General features: G+C 36.4%; 1 protein-coding gene across 7 annotated transcripts in view; it reads right to left on the bottom strand.

The window, feature by feature from the left end:
* Positions 1-235: 235 nt before the first annotated feature.
* The window catches only part of LOC145688030 (dynein axonemal intermediate chain 3-like), a 102,479-nt gene continuing 80,109 nt past the window's right edge, over positions 236-22,605 (bottom strand). For all 7 annotated transcript variants that reach the window (XM_081761712.1, XM_081761710.1, XM_081761715.1 and 4 more), the window contains exons 13-18: positions 20,694-20,816; positions 19,512-19,642; positions 18,187-18,367; positions 13,569-13,690; positions 6,158-6,646; positions 236-1,138 (exon numbers count right to left, since the gene is read on the bottom strand). In XM_081761712.1, the coding sequence (XP_081617838.1) occupies positions 689-1,138; positions 6,158-6,646; positions 13,569-13,690; positions 18,187-18,367; positions 19,512-19,642; positions 20,694-20,816 (1,496 nt within the window). In that variant the 3' untranslated portion in view covers positions 236-688. The remainder of the gene's footprint in view (positions 1,139-6,157; positions 6,647-13,568; positions 13,691-18,186; positions 18,368-19,511; positions 19,643-20,693; positions 20,817-22,605) is intronic.

The raw sequence follows: 22,605 nt of genomic DNA, 5'->3' as shown, positions 1-22,605 counted from the left end.
AACTTACACAGCCTGATAGAAAACTTTGAAGTATTCACTCACCTATGATAGTCCGTTTCATAGCCTTATTCAGTATGTTTACCAGCTATTTTTCGAATCCAAATGAATTTATGAAGAAAATTTTTTAATCATACAAACATGTCTTATCACTACTAAAGGCTGTAAGTACTCATATAATACAGCAATTGATTTTAATTAAAAATAATTTCATTAAAAATAAAATGAAACACCGAGGTAAAATGTTGAAAAGTTTAATTACTAACCATAAATTTATACAGTATCCAAAGAATTGCTTACAGCATATATTTCTCAAATGAATTCTATATAAAAGTATTCAAAAAGTAAATACGAGTAGCTATTTACAATATCAAATATGTATGATGACTGATTTAATACTGTATTTAATCAAGGAATTACTAATCAAAGGATGTTAGTGATATATATTAGATAGCAACCAAACTTTAATCCTTCTGCAAAGAGCCCATATATGAAAGACTGACGTTCACAAGTTACGACAGAAATAAAAATGTTAACTATTGTACAAGAAAGACTGAAAATTCACATAAAATTTACCCAGAAATACAAGTTTGTGAACGTTTCATGTACTTACAAGAATTTAGTAATTTTCAAAATCTACATTAGCTACTAGATTATAAAAAAAGAAATCAGCAAGAAAGGTTGTTCATCATTAGAAAGGGCTCAGTCTATTAACAACTTTAGCTTTCTCTATCTTTGCAAATAGTTTATCTAGTTTTTCAAATACTGTAAAATCGACGTTGTAAAAGAAGTAAATTGGCGGCTTTCGGAGCACATCTACTTTTACTCTTTGAAGGGCAGCCATCTTTCCGTAATTGCTGTTCGGTGCGACTATTCTTTTCGTATGCCTGTATTGCATTTCAGGCAAAACCCAAAAGGCTCTTCGTGGGAAGGTAGCTCCCAACTGTACTGGTCGAGGGAAACGCTTGTCCAAAAATGTTAGCCAATCAAAAATTAAGGTGTAATTATATGCTTCAATAGCAGGTACTGCTATGTCTTGTGCCTCGTGAAATTCACTGCAAACGCTTTGAAAATATTGGTTTTTGAAGTCTGGATCCAACATATCAAATTGTTCTGTTCTAGTTGGAGGTAGTTTAATTTCCTTTAAAAACAAAAGAAACAAGAAATAATAAATCATAAATTATGGTGATTCAAGTTACAAAAAACATTGTACATACTTCCACTGAACTAAAAAATACGTCTGGATTATAAAGAAAGAAAAAAATGTGTTCTGAACTTTTCTGGCACAATCAATGGTAACTGCACTGAATCGTTTTTATTGTTATTTATTTATTTATTTTTCATGGATAAACATTGACAATAACATTAAACTTTGAATCAACATTCCTTACAACCAGTGACGTACGCAAGGGAGAAGTATCGGGGTTTATCCCCTTCTTTGAGCAAGATATTATGTAAAAAATTAGCATTTAATGTGAAGATATGTATGCAAACACCTGAAACTGTATGAACTTGGAAGCATGAATCCCATTTCTTGACGCACTTCTACGTACACTACTACATACTTCCAACTTAAGCATACATTTAACTGACTCAAAATAAGGGATTTCCAAATAATCGAAAGAGAAATACGTTCAGTTGTGATCCCAAATCAAATTATGGTGGTTTAATTTCCTTTAACTTACAAGGGATAAGCATGAGACGTACAACTAAATACACTTCTCAAAATATATAACAGGACAAACAAAAGAGGTTCTAGTGATGGATAACATAGATTTCAAATGATGTTCTATTCAATGTAAACAGAAGATTTTGTATGATTTTGTTGACACATGCGAGATGCGGCGCCACTAATCTTTCACAATGAAAACAATAATTAATTTTATGGCTTTTTTAAAAAAAATGTTTTTCACCATAAGATTTTACCTTGTGCAAAGACAATTGTTCTCACTCACCTCCAAAAGATTCTACTTTACTATATAAGTGCAGTATACACAGTATCTACAGAAACATTCTGTGATTATAAACGCAGATAACAGGACTATTATTAATCGTATTAGAAGTAGTACTATTATTAATCGTAATTAGATAGAAAAACAAACAAATTGTACTGTTAGCCTCACAGATACTCAATGTGTGCTCCACGTGTCACATACACACACCACCCTAATTACCCACAACCAAAATTTCGACATCTTCCAAGCCGTTTCAAAAATAAGCTCCCGCCAAGTGAACTTTGTGGTGGGCAAACACAGTGTGCGTGGGTTTTCTCGGGGTTCTCCCGTTTCTTTCCACTTTCTGCATTCCACCATTTCATACATTTCTCATAATCACAGTCTCCTTTAGCCTAACCGGCATAACCGTGGGACGTAAAACTCAAAGATTTCATTTCATTTAATTTCATTTCAAAACTAAAAGGATGGTGTAATACTTGTGCCTCAACCTGTACATAAAAAATATTTTTATGTATTTTCATTAAAAAAAAAAAAAGGTTCAATTCAAGGCACCTCGGTGGCCACTTCCAAAAAATATTATCATGGCCTCCAGTGCATCCATCCATCGCTCTGGCAGGCGTTTATTCAAATGTTTTCGAACGTCAAGATGCCAATGGAGAAATGTTTCTACTAGTTGTAAAACAAAATTGTTTTCTTGTTGCAAAGCCATTACTCACTATACTTTAGCGATTAAGCATTGTGATGATCAATATTGAAACCGGACGTAGTAGTACATTTCTACCACTTCTGGTTGCAATAGAGCAGTGGTTTCCAATTGCTTCAGAGTTATGGACCCATTTTTATTTTTAAGGCAATTTAAGGACCCCACCTTTAAATTCTGGTATCTGCGTAGTAATGGTAGACATAGGCGGATATTAGCAATAATTAAATTACCAAGCAATAATTAAATCACAGAACGCACCTCACAAAGAGGTGGGATTTTCTATTGCAGCGCAAATTGTAACACGTCACAGAGAGCTCAGTAAGAGCATCAGAGTCCTCACGCTACCACGCCTGGATCCAACGTTCTGACATCAAGATGGTGACTCTAGCTCCGCCCACTCCCATGATAGGCCAAAACGTCTGGGACTTTCTCGACAACCCTCGTATCATCGTTTTTATTCTTTGGAAAACAACGTTGAAGCCAGGATAATTGGTTTCTACCACTTCCTGCTTGAATAATGGGTTAACGAAGAAGATGGAACCTATTCTTTGAACTCTGAGTCTATACTAAGAAGCTGCTTCTCGATATCTATTACGGTTTTTCATCTATGGAGAGCAATCTTGAAACTGGAAGTACCACTAAATTTATATCACTTCCTGTTTTAGTAGAGGCTTATGGTGGAGACGGCATCTTTTCTTCAGACGCTGATCGATTTCAAGAAACCGCTTATCGTTATCTATTACCGTTTTCACTCTATGGCGATCAACGGTATTTGAACTGGTTTATTTTCTTCTGGTTTTAATAGAGGGTTAACGAAGGAGACGGAACCCATTCAAGAAATGCTGAATTGATTATAAAAGAACGTTATTCGATATCACCGGTCTTGCTTATAACTATCGACAGATAGATGGACGGACATAGTTGTTCTATCGACTTATGATATTTATGCATAGCATAATTTGGATTTCTAATGGAAGAAGAAGAATACAGCATTTTGTGTTAACAGCGTAAACAGAATATGACAGAAAGCAGCTTATTACCTCTTTTTGGTTTATTCATGATTATAAAAATATCTTCCTTATCTTGGAACAAGTTTCATTCGCAAAGCCGGATGGAACAAAACAGCGGAGCATTAATCATGAAATTTACAAAATGTTTTATCTCCTAACGACAGACATCTTGATTGGATATTTTTCGGCTTCTCCTTAAAGCAAAGACCAGAACAACCTCTACTACAAATTGGACACGACAAAAAAGTTAATATATACCAAAATCTTAGAAACGTCCACAAGAATAGCTTAAAAGCATTCATTTAAACACAAATATTTGAGCGTGACTTTTAACCCTAGAATACATGGCCTGGGTTAAATGGACCTGTAGCGCTTCCCATATAAACGTTTCAACAGGATTTTGTTTTCTATTTAAAACGTTTTCTCTCAGTGTGAGTTGCTACATTTGACTTTCTTGAAGTTCTTTCATTTTAGATTTCAACACTAACTGATTATGAATAAAAGGTACAGGCCACCGCATTGAATTTTCTCGCTCCAATTTCTTAAACTAAATAACGTTATGCTGCAGTTATAACTGAAACATTTATTAGTGAAACACGAATTTTTTTTTTTTTTTTTTTTTTTTTTTTTTTGTTTTCAAGGGAAACTTTGACCGAAGAAAATTCATCCCCAAAAATAAACTACCCCTTGTCTATATTTTCATAAGAAATAATTTACACAACATTATAGGTTATTAATGAAATATTTATTTATGATGTATGAAGATAGTTTGAGTCGTTTTTGAAACAAAAGGAAAAAAAGTTCAAATGAATTCAACCCTACAAGTAAATTATTCTTTGTTGATTGCTTCATGAGAAATGAATTTGCGTATTGTGAGATTACTGAAAATGAAATAAAATCTTTGAGTTTTACGTCCCACGATTATGCCAGCTAGGCTAAAGGAGACGGTGATGATGAGAAACGAGTAAAATGGTGGAATTAATGAAGTGGGAGAAAACGGGAGATCTCGAGAAAACCCACGCACATGGTGTTTGTCCACCACAAAGTCCACTTGGCAACGGCTGGGATCGAATCAGGGACCCCAAGCACCGGAGGTGGACGCTCTACCACTGAGCCACCGTGGCCCTGTGAGATTATTAATGAAACATTTATTTAAGAAATGTGAACAAAATTGACTGAGACGTTTTTGAGAAAATCGCCTGAAAATACTCCAAAGAGTAAACTACTCCTTGTGGATTTTTCATGGTAAACGAATTATGCCACACTGACAGATTATTAATGAAACATTTCTTTATTAACTATGAAAAAATCGTTGAAGTCCTTTTTCAGAAAATCGCCCCCCAAAAATTCATCCTACAACTAAACTACACTCTGAAACTTTTTTTATAGGGCAAACGAGTTATTCTATGTAAGCAAATCATTTTTGAGAAAACGGTCCGGAAAAAAACAGCTCCAAGAATAAACTACCTCTTTCAAACATTTTCAGAACAAATGAGTAATTATACATATATTGTAAGGTTACTAACAAAATATTTACTTGTGAAATATGAAAAAAAAAAAAAAAAAAAAAAATCGCTTTAGTCGTTTTTGAGAAAATCGTTCTAAAAGAACTCACTCCTAGGAGCAAACTACACCGTCTGTTTTTTTTCATGGAGAAATGACTTATACCACAGTATACAGGGTGGTCACAAAGTCCCGTTACCCCTGAAAATAAGTGGCATAAACCAGTAAACGTACATAAATAACTACACAGAAAGAACTGAATGCTGAACAACAATGCTTTCGAGATGTTTTATTGAGATAGGAAACATTGAGTATGCAAGGGATCAGTCTGTCGACCGTCATTCTCGTGACAAAGGATAATACGCCGCTATGTTCTGTGCTACATTTTGCGGTGCATTGCACGTGTAACATGAGTGAAAGCTTGTTTCACAGCTTCTGTCAGTTCGGCAGTGGTATCGTAACGGTTTTGTGCAACAATCCCTTTATGAACCACCATAGCGCACTATCACAGGTGGTGAGATCTGAGCTTCGCGGTGGCCAGGCAAGGGGAGTGGGCAGATACGAACTATCACGACCAATCCGACGCCCAGGAAAGACTTCCATAAGATATTCGCGTACGGCGAGGCACAACGGGCAGGTGCCCATCGTGCTCAAATCAACATGTCTCTGATTCCGTGCTCCTCCAAAACTTACATTAGCATTTATCAAGGAGTAACGGGACTTTGTGGCTACCCTGTAGGGTTGTTAATGAAATATTGATATATGAAATTAAAACAAAATCATTACAGTTGTTTCCGAGAAAATTGCAATTGGATTCTTTTCACAATTACTGTATTTTCTTCTCTCTTATTGTTGCTCGAAAGTAAAAATAAAATAAAATAAACATGCATTCAAAGATTAAAATTTGTAGTACAAATTAAAGTTCAAGCTTACCATGACTTTCATAGTGTATGGAAACATTTAAAGAAAAACTTAATAGAAATACTCACATCCTGCATCTGTTTGACAAGTTGGTCAACTAATTTCCTAAAGTTCTCTTTGTTTCTCCTTAGCCATATTCGTCGTCTGATTTCTCGTCTCCTTCGTTCCTCGATTTTCAATTTCATCCTCTTCTCTGCCAATTCAAGGACATTGGGTAATTTCTTTTGCTTCAGCAGCAGCAGTTGACGCTTTCGAATCTCGTCTGCAATAAAGCCTTTCTCTTGGTGATAGGGATCCTCGATATATCTGATTAAATTCTCTCTCACCAGATGGCGATACTCTTCTTTCGAACAGATTTCTCTGTAAATCCGTGCTTCCATCTCTCTCCTTCTGCGCTCTTCTAGTTCTGCTTTCGCAAGCCTCTCCTCTTCTGATCTGTCCACTATTCCAAGTAATTCGTTTAATTTACGTCTTTCTTCTACAAGAAATTCTCCCCATTTTGTCATTGTATGTACACGTTGAACTTCATGTACCAAGTAGTAAAAATAAAATTCAACCTAGAATAAGAAACATATTACGTGAGCAAAAAATAAGAGCAACAAACAAATAAAGAAATAACCAAAACTACAGAAAGTAGTCAGTTAACACAATATTGATGAACCTCCAATATAGTACGATTAAAAATACCAAGAGTAGTTATACTAATTTTTACTGAAATCTTTACCCCACAACTGAATTCCGAGAAACCAACTGGGTGGAACGCTAGCCTTTAACCACAATGTTGGATTTGAATGCCGGCACGAGTTCCAGTCTCCATTTACTTGTAAGACATTCCTGTGAGGCGTAGAACGAAGTAAATAAATAAAACCGATCTGAGAATTTACAGATTTCTGTTCTTACATGTAACCCAAAACCAAACTACTTGGCATAACGGCTTATTTGTGAGCCTAAGCCTGATCCAGCGCCATCTGCTGGCGACCGGCTGAACTACATCCAGTCTAGGAGCGAGCCCTGTCCCTAACAGGAGCTTTCTAGACCTAGTGACCGTCGTGTCTCCCCAGTTTGCCACACGACACTCGGTGAACGCCGAAAATTGGGAAGCACCGGCCGGGAATCCAACCTGGGACCAGGTGGTCATGAATCCAACGCTCTAATCACTAGAGTACGGTGTCCCCTTGTTCCTACATGTCTTAAAAATGATGACAGACAAATTCATACTGTGGGATGCCAAATACTTGTAAGAGAAACAGAATGAAATATGCATGTAGGCTATAGAATCACAAAGAGGCAACGAAGGTGTAGGGAATTTAAAAGATGATATAATGTTATCCTCCTGGAAGATTAATTTATAACATGATTGACTGCAAGAATTAATTCATAATCGCCTAATTACTGAATCTTTCAAATGTTATACTAACACCTGAAAATAATTACTTCATACTTTAATGTTTTTTTTTCCTTTATTTTCTTTTTTTTTCTTTCTTTCTTTCGATGATACAATCACTGGCTTTTGACTTACATGATTTCACTGGGTATGTACCTACACCTCAAATTTCTATCCAATTTTGCATTCTTCCTCCTATATTAACCACTCGTTCTACTAGGGTCGATCCTAGGCAACTTGCACCCCCCCCTCCCCGTTGCAACAGCATCATTTGTCAATCCTCCTTCCCAGACAGAACATAGCCACGGTTCTAAGTACGTTACCCCATCATAATTTTGGCAATGATAATGAAAAATACAGTGAATAATAATAACATTTTTGTTTTTCTTTCATTTTTTTATAGTCCACTCTCGTGTATAAAGTTTCACTGAAATTTTTCTACCACTAAGAGTTCCATGGAAAAACAAAATCAGTTCCCGATCTCCCGGTAGAAGCTACTATTTCCAATATTTCGGTGTCAGTTAAAGACCGGGCAGGATCAGTATAAATTTCAAATTCACTATTTAATTTTTGTGAGCTGAAAATTTTTTGTTTATCCTCACTGATAGTAATTACGGTATTCCTGGGTCCACTATTAGAAGTATTAGGCACAACCTCACTTTCGGTAGCTATACATATTCCATTACTGTGTTACGTTTCCTTTTCCAGTTTTTAATATTTACACAAAGATCCACTCTACTGCAGAGAACTGCGTTCTTTTTCGGCCATCTTTTCCCGATGCTCGGCACCCGATATTTTTCCTCAATAAATTATGAGGTTAAAATATTTGAGTTTATTAACTATCAGGCCCGCGGTGGCGTTCACCTCTGGTACATGAGGTCTTTGGTTCGATCCCAGCTCGCGCCAAGTGAACTTTGTGGTAGACAAACACTGTGTGCGTGGGTTTTCTCGGGGTTCTCTCGTTTCCTCCCACTTTCTTCATTTCATCATTTCATTCATTTCTCATCATCACCGTCTCCTTTAGCCTAGCCGGCATAATCGTAGGACGTAAAACTCAAAGATTTAATTTCTATTAACTATCAATTTGTTACAAAAATAATCTACCAACTAGTAATCATTGCACGAATATAATGTATAACATGGAAAGAGTACTTCAATACTTCATTACACACTATAAATCCATATCAAAACCAATTTGATCGGATTTTTCAACAAACATAAAAAATCTAAGTGATTAAGAAGTAGACGTTAGTTCGTAGACAAAATCATTATAATGTCAATTATTCTGTAACTGCTGAAATGCCCGTTGTTCGCACGGGAAGAATAGTTGTATGGAAAATATTGAAACCCCATCTCTATTAAGATACGCATTTCAATGAAAATGTAGTTACAAGAAAAGGTCTAATTTTGGCATAAATTTCAAACTTTCCTATATTCCCCTTAGGATACGTTTACGTTCTTTAATCAAAATGACATGATAAAAACCACTGAAGTAGGTACTAATTACGTTTTAAAAAAGTCATTTTAAAAGGGTAAGCCGTTTTCCGTGGCGCGATCACAAACAACAAACAAAAAACGTCGATTTGAGTAGGGTGGAAAAAGTATTGAAAATGCTCCTCCTTGCCTCTTAAAATCGGAATTTTGGAAAATGTTGGGTCACGTGTCCGATTATTTGTAATAATGCGTTTACATAACCAGTTTCTTCATCCAAACTTGAGAGGTTCGAGAGATACTTTATTTTCCTAATTAATTTTGATCCTCTTGCTCCCTTTATTCAACGTGATTATTAAAACTAAGTACTAAGAATGTTCCAAAATTAATTTCAAAGTTTTCAGTCTTTTATCCGTAATGTGATCACAAACAATAGACAACATCGCGTTCAATATTGAGAAAAAATATTAAAATGTTCCTTTCCTCACAAAACGGGAAGGGACACGTGTCCGCTTATCTTTGACGAGAACTTTATATGCCGTGTTCTGTCTCCCTAACTTCAGGGATTCATGTGGTACTCTGTTCTGGGTAAAACATTTGAACTTTCTTTCCTTCGCTTAGAATATGTATACGATATATATATGTAAAAACTAATTTATAGCTTTCGCAATTACAGAAGCTTTCTGACCAAATCTCACGTTTCTACTACATTTGTATGATCTGTGTGTGAGTCACTTTCACTCATTTAAATAATAGTTCAGATTGCCCCCTTTCACCAGCTGAATTTTTGAAAGTAATGCAATACGCATTCTCTTATTTCTAATTGGATATTCATAAATGTTCATAATAATATCGCTTAAACAGCTTTATATATATATATATATATATATATATATATATATATATATATATATACAGGGTGGGCCATTTTAATTAATCCACGAAAATATCTGAAAAATGATAAAACATAGAAGAAATTTTTGAAGTACACGTTATATACTGCTAAGGGGGAAAACCAATTCCGCCAAAAGTACCCCTCTCCGCCCCCCGTAAATGGGGGTAACGGGGGGTAACTTTGAAATATCAAATGGGAACATGGGTCGAGTAGTACCTCGTTCGAAAGGTCTTGGAAAACTAAGTAACACTGTACCAAAAGATGTTTCATATTGTGCACCAGTTTCAAAATGGCCGCCATGATATGGTTCGGAAACTCCAGTACCCGTAGTATGAAAACCATGGAAGGTAAATGAATGGAACAAAATTGAAATACGTAAATATAATAGGGCATATCGAATGATGTAATCCCTGTGATCCCAGTGGTCTCCCTGAAGGGGTCTTGTGGGCTAACTCCAAAATTTCAATGTCCGACCGGACAACGGTTCGGGCGTACGCTTGACCTACCCAATGCTATTTGGAAGGCAGACTTCATGCATAGAGAATTGGTGCACTAAGTTAACGCGGATGGCCACAGTTACATTTTGATTAACTATTATCATTCATGTCATATTGTGAGCTTGAGGGATGAAACGGTGTGTACGTATATCCCCGAAATGCTTTCTGAATAACCAGCACGCATTGCATAAAAGTTTCTCTTTTTTTAGTCACTACAGTGTCATCCTTACAAACAAATGTTTCAACCACACCATACCTATTTGTAAGGTTAGCCTTAATTTACGAATTAAAGTAGAGTTCTCGTTTGAACTTTCACTTTATTTTCCACCCCACTCACATACAGAGCGCAGGGAGAGATTATTTTGCAGGACTTGAATTTCTCTCTATACATTATGGCAATTTTACTCTAATATTTTTATCTCTGTTGTATTATTCTCGAGCCTTGGAAGGCCTCCGTGGTTTTCCTATTTAATTTTCGTTATTTTCATTTATGTCTAACAGTATTCATACTATGGGCACTAGAATGACACAGTCACCATGTCTTTGCGATCATTTTGAAAACGGTGTCTCATGTCGAAAATTTTCTTACAGAAGCTGTTTGATATTAATTTGTCTATGTAACGTGATGTTACTCGCTTCAAGCTCCTATTTGAAATTTTGAAGTTGGCCCCGGATACCTTTCAGTTGGCCCTTGGAGTCACCCCGACAACACCTCTCGATGTGCCTTACGTCAGTTAGCTACTCCAGTTTTTCTTTTGTTGATTTATCTCCAATCGCTTTCATACTACGGGTACTAAACCTTTTCTCTGACACGGATACTATGTTTCGGCGGCCTTTTGAGAACACTGCCATTTCACATCAATCGTTTTCTCCTGCAATATGTTAGATTTTGCAAGATTTATCGAACGAGGTACCACTCGACTCATGTTACTATTTGAAATTTCGAAGTTAGCCCCCAAGACCCCTTTAGGGAGGCCATTGGGATCACAGGGACCACACCGTTCGATATGCCGTATGATATTTACGTATTTCAATTTTGTTCCATTCATTTACCTTCCATGGTTTTCACACTACGGGTACTGGAGTTTCCGAACCATATTATGGCGGCCATTTTGAAACCGGTGCACAATATGAAACATCTTTTGGTACAGTGTTACTTAGTTCTCCAAGACCTTTCGAACGAGGTATTACTCGACCCATGTTCCCATTTAACATTTTAAAGTTACCCCCCGTTACCCGCATTTAGGGGGGGCGGAGAGGGGTACTTTTGGCGGAATTGGGTTTCCCCCTTAGCAATATATAACGTGTACTTGAAACATTTCTTCTATGTTTTATCATTTTTCAGATATTTCCGTGGATTAATTAAAATGGCCCACCCTGTATATATATATGTGCAGGGTGGTAAGAAACTATTTGAACAAACGTCGGGAGCTGATTGCTGACACCGAAACAAGCAAAAAAAAAAAAAAAAAAAAAAAAAGTCCTATGGCAAGTAAACATAGGAATTACTTGTCAGGTTATAGGGAATCCATAAGTTCCTTTGGGGAATACCTCGCACACATCTTGCGGAGGTTTGAATCATATATTTTTCAATCGAGCAGGTATGACTTCGAGTGTTATGTTCTAAACCGCACTCTCTACGTTGCGTTTTTTCCTAATTACAGCCCTCTGAAGTTCATTTTCCCACGATTTCGGCACCTTATATCGCCGAAACTATCCCTCACTGACCAAAGTTCCACAGGACGTTTTTGCTGGTTTCGGTGTCGGGAATCAGCTCCCGTAGTTTGTTCAAATAGTTTCTTACCACCCTATATATCTATAACTATCTATCTATCTATCTATCTATCTATCTATCTATCTATCTATCTATCTATATATATATATATATATATATATATATATATATATATATATATATATATACATAGGGTGTTAATGAACTATACCGACAAACTTTCAGAGGTAATTCCTCACATCAAAATAAGAGGAAAAGTTAATATGGACATATGGCGAAAAGAGCATAGTTTCAGAGCTAGGGTTGTCCAAAATCGCGAAAAAGACAAATTTTAAGAGGCTATATTTCGAATTCGAGAGACTGTGGATGGTGGTCCTTATCAGCGTAAAGGAAGTCACGCATACGCAATCCAAAAATGCATATTTCATTCATGTTCTATGGGTGTACAGAGTATTCTCTGCAGGGTGAAATTCCCAGACATGCCATCAACCGAATTTTGAGATATGCTCTGACTTTATAATTGGTCCAAAGTAGGCAAACAATCAGCCTTGATAGCAGTGAACACCGAATCCTTTGGCGCGATGTCCGAAGTGTTAAAGATCGTCAGCAGCACGATCTCTCGTACTCGGCAAAACGAATGGTGAGATGTTTTCTTTCACGCTTATAAGTGAAGAAAACCTGAAATATACCATGACGAAATACATATCATCACACGTTATTACGAACACAAAGAAACATGGAGCTGCCGGTTCCTAATATTTCCGCTTTCCTTCCGAAGCATTGGATGTTCATTGTTATCAAGGCTTACCTCCTGCCTACTTTGGACCCTTCTTGAAATCAGGGTATATTGAAAACTCTAATGAGAGCATATCTGAGAATTACACCCTATAGGGAATACCATCTACACCTATTGACAATTGATGAAATATACACATTTAGATTGTGTATGCGTGGCTTCCTTTACGCTGATAAGAACCACCATCCACTGTTTCTCGAATTTGAAATAGGACCTATTAAAATTTAGATTTTTCGCGATTTTGGACAACCATAGCGCTGAAACTATGCACTTTTTGCCATAGGTCCATATGAACTTTTCCTCTTATTTTGATGTGAGGGATTACCTCTTACGGTTTGTTGGTATAGTTCATTAACCCCCTGTATATATATATATATATATATATATATATATATATATATATATATATATATATATATATATATATATATATATATCTACCTCAATTGTTTCTTTAACGGTATACACACATTATTCAACTACATACAATAATGTAAACACACTGCTTTAAGGCAGCTGGAAGGGCGAATAATCTTGATATTAAAAGGCATTCACTTCTGATTTAACTGTTGCAAAAGTGTCAAAATTCAAGAATACGTATCTAATCTAAGAGCTATCCGTGAAGAAATCCACTGAAAACCACACACATAAATGCTCGCACTGTTAAAACAAAAGGACAAAAAAAAAAAAAAAAAAAAAAAAAAAAAAAAACCATAATTAGTTCAGTTGCTCTGTACTTACCTCCACGTGTCTAATGAGAGTCATAATGGGAGGTACTACGAAAAACCTCAGAGCTCCATTGCGCTCTGGTATTCCAAGTACATACTTCCTTCTCGCATCGTTGAGTATTTTTGGAAAGACCCCTGAAACAAAGTACATATATATTGCTTATTTCACTGATGGAAACATTTACATATGCCACAAGTATTACTGACATAAGCAATAATTCAGGAATACATTTTATGGATTTGTAGGAAAGCGAGACACGTATATGGAGTGAGTCAAAAAGTAAAGGAACTTTTGCCATTTCTCGCACTAGGGTTTGGTAGCACTACTAGTATCCAGCGCCGAATTAGTGTCGTCTGTAACACTTGTATGCAACGTGTCACTCTTATTACCGAGTTAGTCGTTGGAGTGTAGCAGACCGTTAAACATGGCAACTCCATTGTCGATCAGCACCAAGGAGGAAATGAGAGCAGTGATTCGCTTTTTGTTTGCGGAAATTATTCGTCGAATGCAAACGCAGTATGGTGACAGTTGTTTATCGCGAAGCAAGATCTACGAATGGACACAGCGCTTCAAACAGGAAAGAACTTTATGTGACGAGGAAAGATCGGGCAGGCCATCGACGTCAACGACTTACGACATGCTAAATTTTCGGAAAGTGTGTGCAAGGTGGGTCAGGAAAGAATTGTTAGCGCCGCATAAGGCACAAAGGTTGTACATCTCTTGTAAACATTTGGCCTGTTATCGTCACGAAAGAGATGGATTTTTACAGCAAATCGTCACTGTACATGAAACTTGGGTACATCATCACGAACCGGAAATTAAGGCTGCGAGCATGGTTTGGAAACACACATCACCACCAGAAGTTAAGAAATTTTAATGTCAACCACCAACTAGTCATTGATGCGGTGCAAATTTGGTTACAGGTGCAACCGAAAAACCTTTTTTCCGACGGAGTCAAAAAACTTGTGAAACGTTGTGAAAAGTGTGTTGAAGCGCAAGGAGATTAAGTAGAAAAATATTGTATGTTTCAGTTCTCTATCATTAGGATAAATGTACCTTTCCTCAAAAGTCCCTTTACTTTTGACCTCCCCTCGTATAAGCTTACAGTATATAGACATCACTTATATCATTAATCATTTTTATGTGCAAATTAGATGACAATGGAAACCGAAAAGAACATTAGAATGAATAATAGATACGAAAAATTTTCATCACGCTAATATTTATGTCACTTAATTAATAGTGAAACATACTATAAACAAAATGGATAGATATCAAACTAAAATATATCTTATTGCGACAATAACACTCTTCTTTGTCCAATCACCAACCAGAGTGAATACAATAACCTTCTTTTGTCAATAACTTTTTGAAATTGTAGACGATTCTGAATGCAAATGAAATGAAATGAAATCTTTACGTTTTACGTCCCACGGTTATGCCGGTTAGGCTAAAGAAGACGGTGATGATGAGAGATGAATGAAATGGTCGAATGAAGAAAGTGGGAGAAAATGGGAGAACCCCGAGAAAACCCACGAGCACGGTGTTTGTCCACCACAAAGTCCACACGGTGCGAGCTGGGATCGAACCAGGGACCCCAAGCACCGGAGGTGAACGCTATACCACTGAGCCACCACGCCCCCGAATATGAATGCAATTTTCGTTGTGACTCGGTGTATCATTTCATTATTGCATAGAATCCCATTATTTGTTCCCGTTATTTGCAATGATAATTAATCGTTGAAAATGAGCCGTAGTTAAGTTCAACATCTTTGAGAGAGATTTACTAGAATCAACCTTCACTCAACTACGCCAATGACGAAATTTTGATCACTACAAAAACATAATTCGTACACACTTTAATTATTGAAATTAATTCATTTCATATTAACACTAGGATTAAATTTGTTTACACTCAGGAAAACAATATCAAAACATATAATCGAGAAATTGGAGGGATGAGATTTTCATAAACGTAGCCATTAGATATAAAAGAAATAATTTTTGTTTAAGATTTCTGTACAACTTGAGAATCTAAAATATTTTAACATTCCACGGAAGACTGGGTTGAAAGAAATATATATATATCTGACATAAGTGTTAGCCGCAGCATTAAGAAGTGGAAAATTTACCCGAGTTGAAGACAGAAAAATTTAAGCATATCACATGCATTTCAGAAGCATGCATAAAACAATTCAGGAACTTCAAAGTGAATCAATCTTAGAAATGGCTTGTACCAAATTTTAATGATTTAATCGTTAAGTCTAGTAATATGTAACGTTGCAGGTCACTTGGAAATGACAAGATTTTAAAAGAACCTAAATCAAAGTACTGGAAACGAGTTCTTCTTAGGATAACTCTGAAACAAATATAAAAAAAATATATAAAATAATAATAAAAATCATATTCAGTAAAATAATTCTGATTAATTGCAGAAATACAGAAGGAGCTAATTTAAGAACTTCTAATCTGCAATTTGCAGATTAAACATTTATTTAACTCACTGAAAATTACTTAAAGATTACATAGGATATTTCACACTTCCTAGATATCTGGAAATCCTTTACAATAATGCGTTCTTAGCCCTCCCCGGTGGACCAATTGCTTTCGAGCGCACCTTTGGTACATGGGGTCCTAGGTTCGATTTCCAGTAGGGAAGCGCTGAAATTTGAACGCATTACGGTGGTTCAGATTCCATCTTAAACTGTAAGTTCACGTCTCTTACAGGGTGGTCACAAAGTCCCGTTATCCCTTGATAAATGCTAACGTAAGTTTCCCCTTTACCCTTTTATAAATGATAATGTAAGTTTTCCCGTTACCCTTTTAGAAATACTAATGTAAAGTTTTCCCATATCGAACTACCCCAGTGCAAGAATTATAGGATGTAGACAAGGATCGGAGAGTGGAGACATGTGCGGCACTCCTTCAGACGCTCGACACAATACCAAAACGCGGCAAAGTGATCTTTACCAATGAGTGTGCAATTTACAGGAGTTCTCGCGCACGCATGTTGTTTTTTTGGTCCAAGGACAATCCACATTTTAATGAAGAGTTAGAACAGAATCCCCAGTACGTGATGATAAAGCAAGCGTGGACAGCAGACGCGTGTTTGGGCCGTTCTTTTTCGACGGTGTTGTGAATCACCAGCGATACCAGGACATGTTGCAGAACTGGTTTGTTCCTCTTTTGAAGGAGTACGGAAGCAAACATGTTGATTTCAGCTAACCAACAGGGCGCCTCCCCATTATGCCATCGCCGTACGCAAATATCTTATCGAAGTCTTTCCTGGGCGTTAGAAATGAAATGAAATGAAATCTTTTAAGTTTTACGTCCCACGGTTATGCCAGTTAGGCTAAAGGAGACGGTGATGATGATCAATGAATGAAATGGCGGAATGAAGAAACTGGGAGGAAACGGGAGAACCCCGAGAAAACCCACGAGCACGGTTTGCCCGCCACAAAGTCCACACGGCGCGAGCTGGGATCGAACCAGGGACCCCAAGCACCGGAGGTGAACGCTCTACCACTGAGCCACCGCGCCCCAGTTTCTTGGGCGTTGAATTGGTCGTGGTAGTCCGGATATGCCCGCACTACTTGCCTAGCCATCGCGAAGCCCAGACCTCACCACCTGATAATACGCTATGGAGGTTCATAAAGGGCATCATTGCAAAAAACCGTTACGATACCACTGTCGGAATGACGGAAGCTGTGAAACAAGCTTTCACTCAAGTTACACATGCAATGCTCCGCAAAATGTCGCACAGAACCTGTGTTATACTTTGTCATGAGAATGGCTGGTGAACAGACCGATCCTTTGGACACTTAATGTTTCCTATCTCAATAAAACTTCTCGAAAGCATTGTTGTTGATGTCTTTCAGTTCTTTCCATGTAGTTATTTACGTACGTTTAGTGGTTTATGTTACTTATTTGCAGGGGTAACGGGACTTTGTGGCCACCCTGTATAGCATTGATACTGAAAAGAGACGCTAAACTCCGAACCAATCAACAATGTATACTTTTGATTTATTTTTTATTTTTATTTTAATTGATTTGATTTATTAAACATTCTGTAGACAACAAAATGGTATAGAACTCATCAATGCTTAAGATTGTTAATAAGTATAGTGAATTTCCTGAAATTATTCATTCGGAGAACACTGTAAAACTTGATGGTACGATGCTTCGTGATGCGAGGGAACACGGATTACTGGACACTTGCTTAATCCGTTACAAGAGTGAAATCAGCAAACAGAATCATACGAAAAAGAAGACAAATAGACTACGAAGAAGAAACTCGATGTGAAAGTATCTTTATATTAATGGTAAATACATTTCTTCTGATGAAAGTTGTTAGATGCATAATTTCTAAAAAAAAGTAAATAAATTTGATAAGAGTGTACTGTTCTCTGTATTTAATTAATTTCTATTGTTTTTAAGTTACGGAAATAACTCCTCCATTGAGAAGTTATTGAAAAAAAAATATATTTTATTCAATGGAACACGTGTCTCCAGGTGACTGTGCAACTAGAGTTGAAAAAGAGAGAAAATTTGATCAAAATAATAGTAACGAATCACAGAAATAAAATAGTATTCTTCAGACACAGGTTAAATAAAGGTTGATTATACAAACCTGAGACAGGGCTTCCTGATACTTGCTGTCTAAATACAGGAGTTTCTAGATCTGTCAACACATCCCAGGCTTCGAAATGTCCATCGGAACGAGCGAGGTAAAACATGCTAGGTCGATGGTACGACCACTGTCCCCAAAGAACACGGTGTTTTTCGTAAGATCCTTCCGCGATAGGTCCGTTCTGCAAAAATCCAATTTCGCCTTTAAATCTATTTATATTAATAAGTTAAAAGTGAAATAATTAACCATGCTGTACAGAACATATCATACATACACACAACAAAGAGAGAAAGTTGGACAAAAGAATCCTGAAGCAGGAATAAAAAATAAATGACCAGGAAATAGTAAAAACGTAATTATAACACTAAGTAATAGTAAATATAACATTACGAATTTCATCTCAATCTAATACTTTGTATGTCATAGGAAAAGAATGGAGCATTTGTATTATTTTTAATACTTAATCTATGACATCATTAGTCAATAAAAGCTTATACTTGTAATCAGTGAGACAGAATTCATACCTTAGTTATCCTTCATTCCCTTTAAAGTGTGCTAGTGGTATAGGACTACCATTACCTCAGTCCCGTGCTTGTGGCATTGAACTTGTAATTAACTTAGTAAAATGCACTGTTTATGTGATAGTGATCCACAAACTAATTATGAAACAATGTTACCTATCTCATAGAGCATTTTTCAGTAGTCATGTTATAAGTAGTTACTTTTTTTTTTTTTTTTTTCATCCGTGAGCATCAAATTCTGTTCCTCAATGGCTTGCAATGTTAAAGTTCAAAACCCTATTAGTTCTCCCCTCGTGTTCACTTCCAACTGAAATTTCATATTCAACCATTTGTCATATTCCTAGTGTCAGTTAACCATTTTCTTGTAAGTACTAAATGTGTTCAAACAACTCATTCATTTTACCGTGATGATCAGACAGACACCCGCGATGACACTTTTATATATATTGGCCAAGTATTTGAGCTTGCCCCCTTTTCCACATCAAAGCGGATTTTTTGAAAACAAAGGAGGATTTAACGTACTTTAAAATAAGTTGTTTATATACATAGTTTCATCTCTCTAACATCAGGGGACCGAGAGATACTCTATTTTCGGCATAACTTTTAAATCCCTCTTCCTCTTATGATATACATGTTAAAAAATATAACATGACAAAACCTCTTCCCCACTTTAATATAATAAAGATTGTAAAGGTCGCAACAACTAGTGCTTTTAAAACTGAGACTAACCTTTCAAGACAGCCTAATAATATTCTTAAGGGAATAAATAAATAATACTTTCTAATGTATGCAAAATAAACTCACGGTAATATCTTCCTTCCAGACGGCGAAAGTCTGTCCGCCAACTGTGAGGACCACGTCTTTTGCATATGGACATCTATTAATATGTGTTACCATCCCGTCGTGGGCCTGGAGATCGAAAATATATTGAAATGCTGAAAGTAAGAATAGGTTAGATTAGTCAGTGTTGAAGATAATTAGTTATCGTAATCAGGATTATTTCTCAACAAACGACACTTACTCACTGAGCACTTTAAATAATTCTTGTATCATTACGATTTCATTTTCTTGAAAATAGAATTATAGACGATGGTGGTGATGGTGATGGGTGACTCAAGTGTGTAATTTCATCACTTTCGATGCCAACGAAAGTATACGGTTTCAAAAGTTGCATTTTTGGTTCCAAACAATATGAATGTTATATAATGAAACCACAGGACAGCGTACGATTCATATATGTTCTCATATAATTTGTGCCCTTACCTTCCTTAATGTTTGATCTATTTATTCTTTCGTTTTGGAAATTAAAAAGAAAGAAAAAAAGTTCTCTTTCATTGTAATATTGTAAGTTAACATACAAAGTCACTAAGTTCTTTACGTAGCAGTGGTTTCTTTGAAACCTATTGGAAATAAATTATGCCAAAAGTACTGGCGGAAGTGCGACATGTTTCACTCAATTGCAAGTCTCATACGTAGCACATTTCTTCAGAATCCAACGGGAATAAAATTACGAAGGAAGTACGTTATGTTTTACCTATCCATTTTAAAATCCATATATAGCAAATTTCTATGAAACCCACCGGAAATAAATTATGGCGGAAGTATGTCATGTTTGGTCCAACCACTGTATTATGCGTAGCCCATTTCCTTGGAACCCACTGGAAATAAATTACACTGGAAGTACGTCATGCTTGATTAATCCACTAAATGATATACTACTATGATACTACGATACATTTCGATATTTTGGATGGGTAGCATCTACTGTTTGAAAAAGTTAATTTGAAAAAATAAATAGACACGGTAGCAAAAGTTTAGCTGGGTATACACACAAAAATAGAAATAGTTCCAAAGTTTAACTGTCAGCATACTTGTTAAGTATTTCATTAGGTATTATTTTGTTATACATAAAAGTTGCAGTTATATATATAAACGTTCTATAACCGACAATATGAGTGAAAAAATAATTCAATTTTTCCAACTTACGTTCTGTGTTCCACTTCTCTCTGGGATCCTTCATGTATCCTTCGAAAGTAACAAGTGAGACGTGACCTTCTATAGATCCAAGAAAAATAGTAGGGGTCATGTCAACCTCCGTATCCAATTCCACTGAAAGTAAACAAGGAAAGAAAACTATTACTTTGACATTCTGAGACGTATGAACAAGGCAGATTTTAATCTGAGACGTACGAACAATGCTGAAGGTTTTAGTTGAAACTACTTACACTTCATTACAGACAGTGGCAACACTGAGTGAAAGTTGAGGGATGTAATGATAGCCAAGTGTTCCTCTGCCCAAAACATTTCAGTTAGCGTGGAACAGGGGTCTGAACAACACAATGCTTCTGTCATAGAAGCACATTTCAAAAACAATGTATGTGTGTTCGCTACACAGCATGCTTTTCAGTGACATTTTCAGATTCACTGTAATCCCACACGAACTACCATTTTGCTGTAGGTCAATAACTTTTGTGCGACGGGATCCATTCACTGAAGATAGGTGGACAATGTACGGTTCGGATTCCCGAGAAAATTGACAGAAGAGTTTAGCAGTCTGTTATGCGGAGTCCTCGGCAATCTGTAAGGAAACATGTTGTGGCCAGACTTGTGTCGGAGTTGACAAGATTGCTCGTATCGTCGAATATTGCATCAAGATTTTCACTTTCACTCTTATAAATTTGTTTTTGTGCAAATGTTAAAAGCTACCGACAAGGTGCACAGAAGAAATCTTTGTACACTTTTAGTACCAGTTGAGACAGATGATATCTTAAGTCACCTTCTGTGACAGACGAAACTTTTTTTTGTTTGTTTGTTTTTTCTGCATAGTGACGTCAGTACACAAAACTGCCGGTGTTGTGTAAAAGAAAATCCTAGCCAGCTGCATGAAAGATCTCCGCACACTCCAAACGTTGTTTGGTACTATTAGTCCTTACCTTCTTGAAGACGATTAGGGTAACCCACTTGACAGTGAATTCAGAGCGATACATTAACATCTTAATCAGGTTTATAATTAATAATTTATGGTAAATTATTTACTGATCCTTACCGATCGAAAAATAGTATGGTATCTCTTCCATGTAAGAAATGACCAAAAGCACAGCTTGCTACCACATTAAATGAAATTTCAAAGAAAATCAGTCTTATGCAGATAGGTTCTCTGTACAAGGGCTTAAATTGAAATAGTTATGCACAAAGGTATAATGTTTGGTCCGGGGTAGTAATTCTTGGTTAAGCATAATAAAAACTTTCTGGTACATAATATTTATGGAGAAAAGGAAAACTGCTTTTAAAAAAATAGTGTTTCTAGTTTTCCGGACGGAAACCAAACTTTTTCCGTTTTCCTCAGGCTTAAAAATCACTAGCTGTAAAACATTTTCTTTCTTTTTTTTTTTTTTTTTTTTGTTTTGTACATTGTAGCTCCCCCCCCTCACAAACGTCGGGCCCCTCCTAGATAAAACTACTGGTTACACCCCTGATCGACGTGCTTATGACCCCCAAATAATCTTGTATCTTCAAGATGATGATGCCACAACCCAAATGTCTATTCAATCATGACCGTACTTCGCAATATGTTTCCTAACAAGGTAATCTTACATCAATGAGGCATAGAATGGCCCTCAAAATATCCTATTTGAAAGCGTATGATTTTTTTCTTCTGGGGTACATGAAAATTGAGTTTTTCAAAACCCGTCTGACAGACATTCACAAATTGAAGGAAGCCATCTAAAACAGAGAATATAGGCTTACTCAGGTAATTCTATGCACAGTCATACACAAATTATGAGACAGTCTTTAGGAAAGTGTTCGCAGTAACAAGCGACCAGCTTGCTGACATGATTTCCAAAAAATGAACACTTTTATTAAATGACACATTCCTTGGTGAGACGTGGGTACAAAG

This window comes from Thermobia domestica, chromosome 6 (genome assembly GCF_964235325.1).
Source record: "Thermobia domestica chromosome 6, izTheDome1.hap1.1, whole genome shotgun sequence".
NCBI lineage: Eukaryota > Metazoa > Arthropoda > Insecta > Zygentoma > Lepismatidae > Thermobia > Thermobia domestica.
This window is presented reverse-complemented; position numbering and strand designations above follow the sequence as displayed.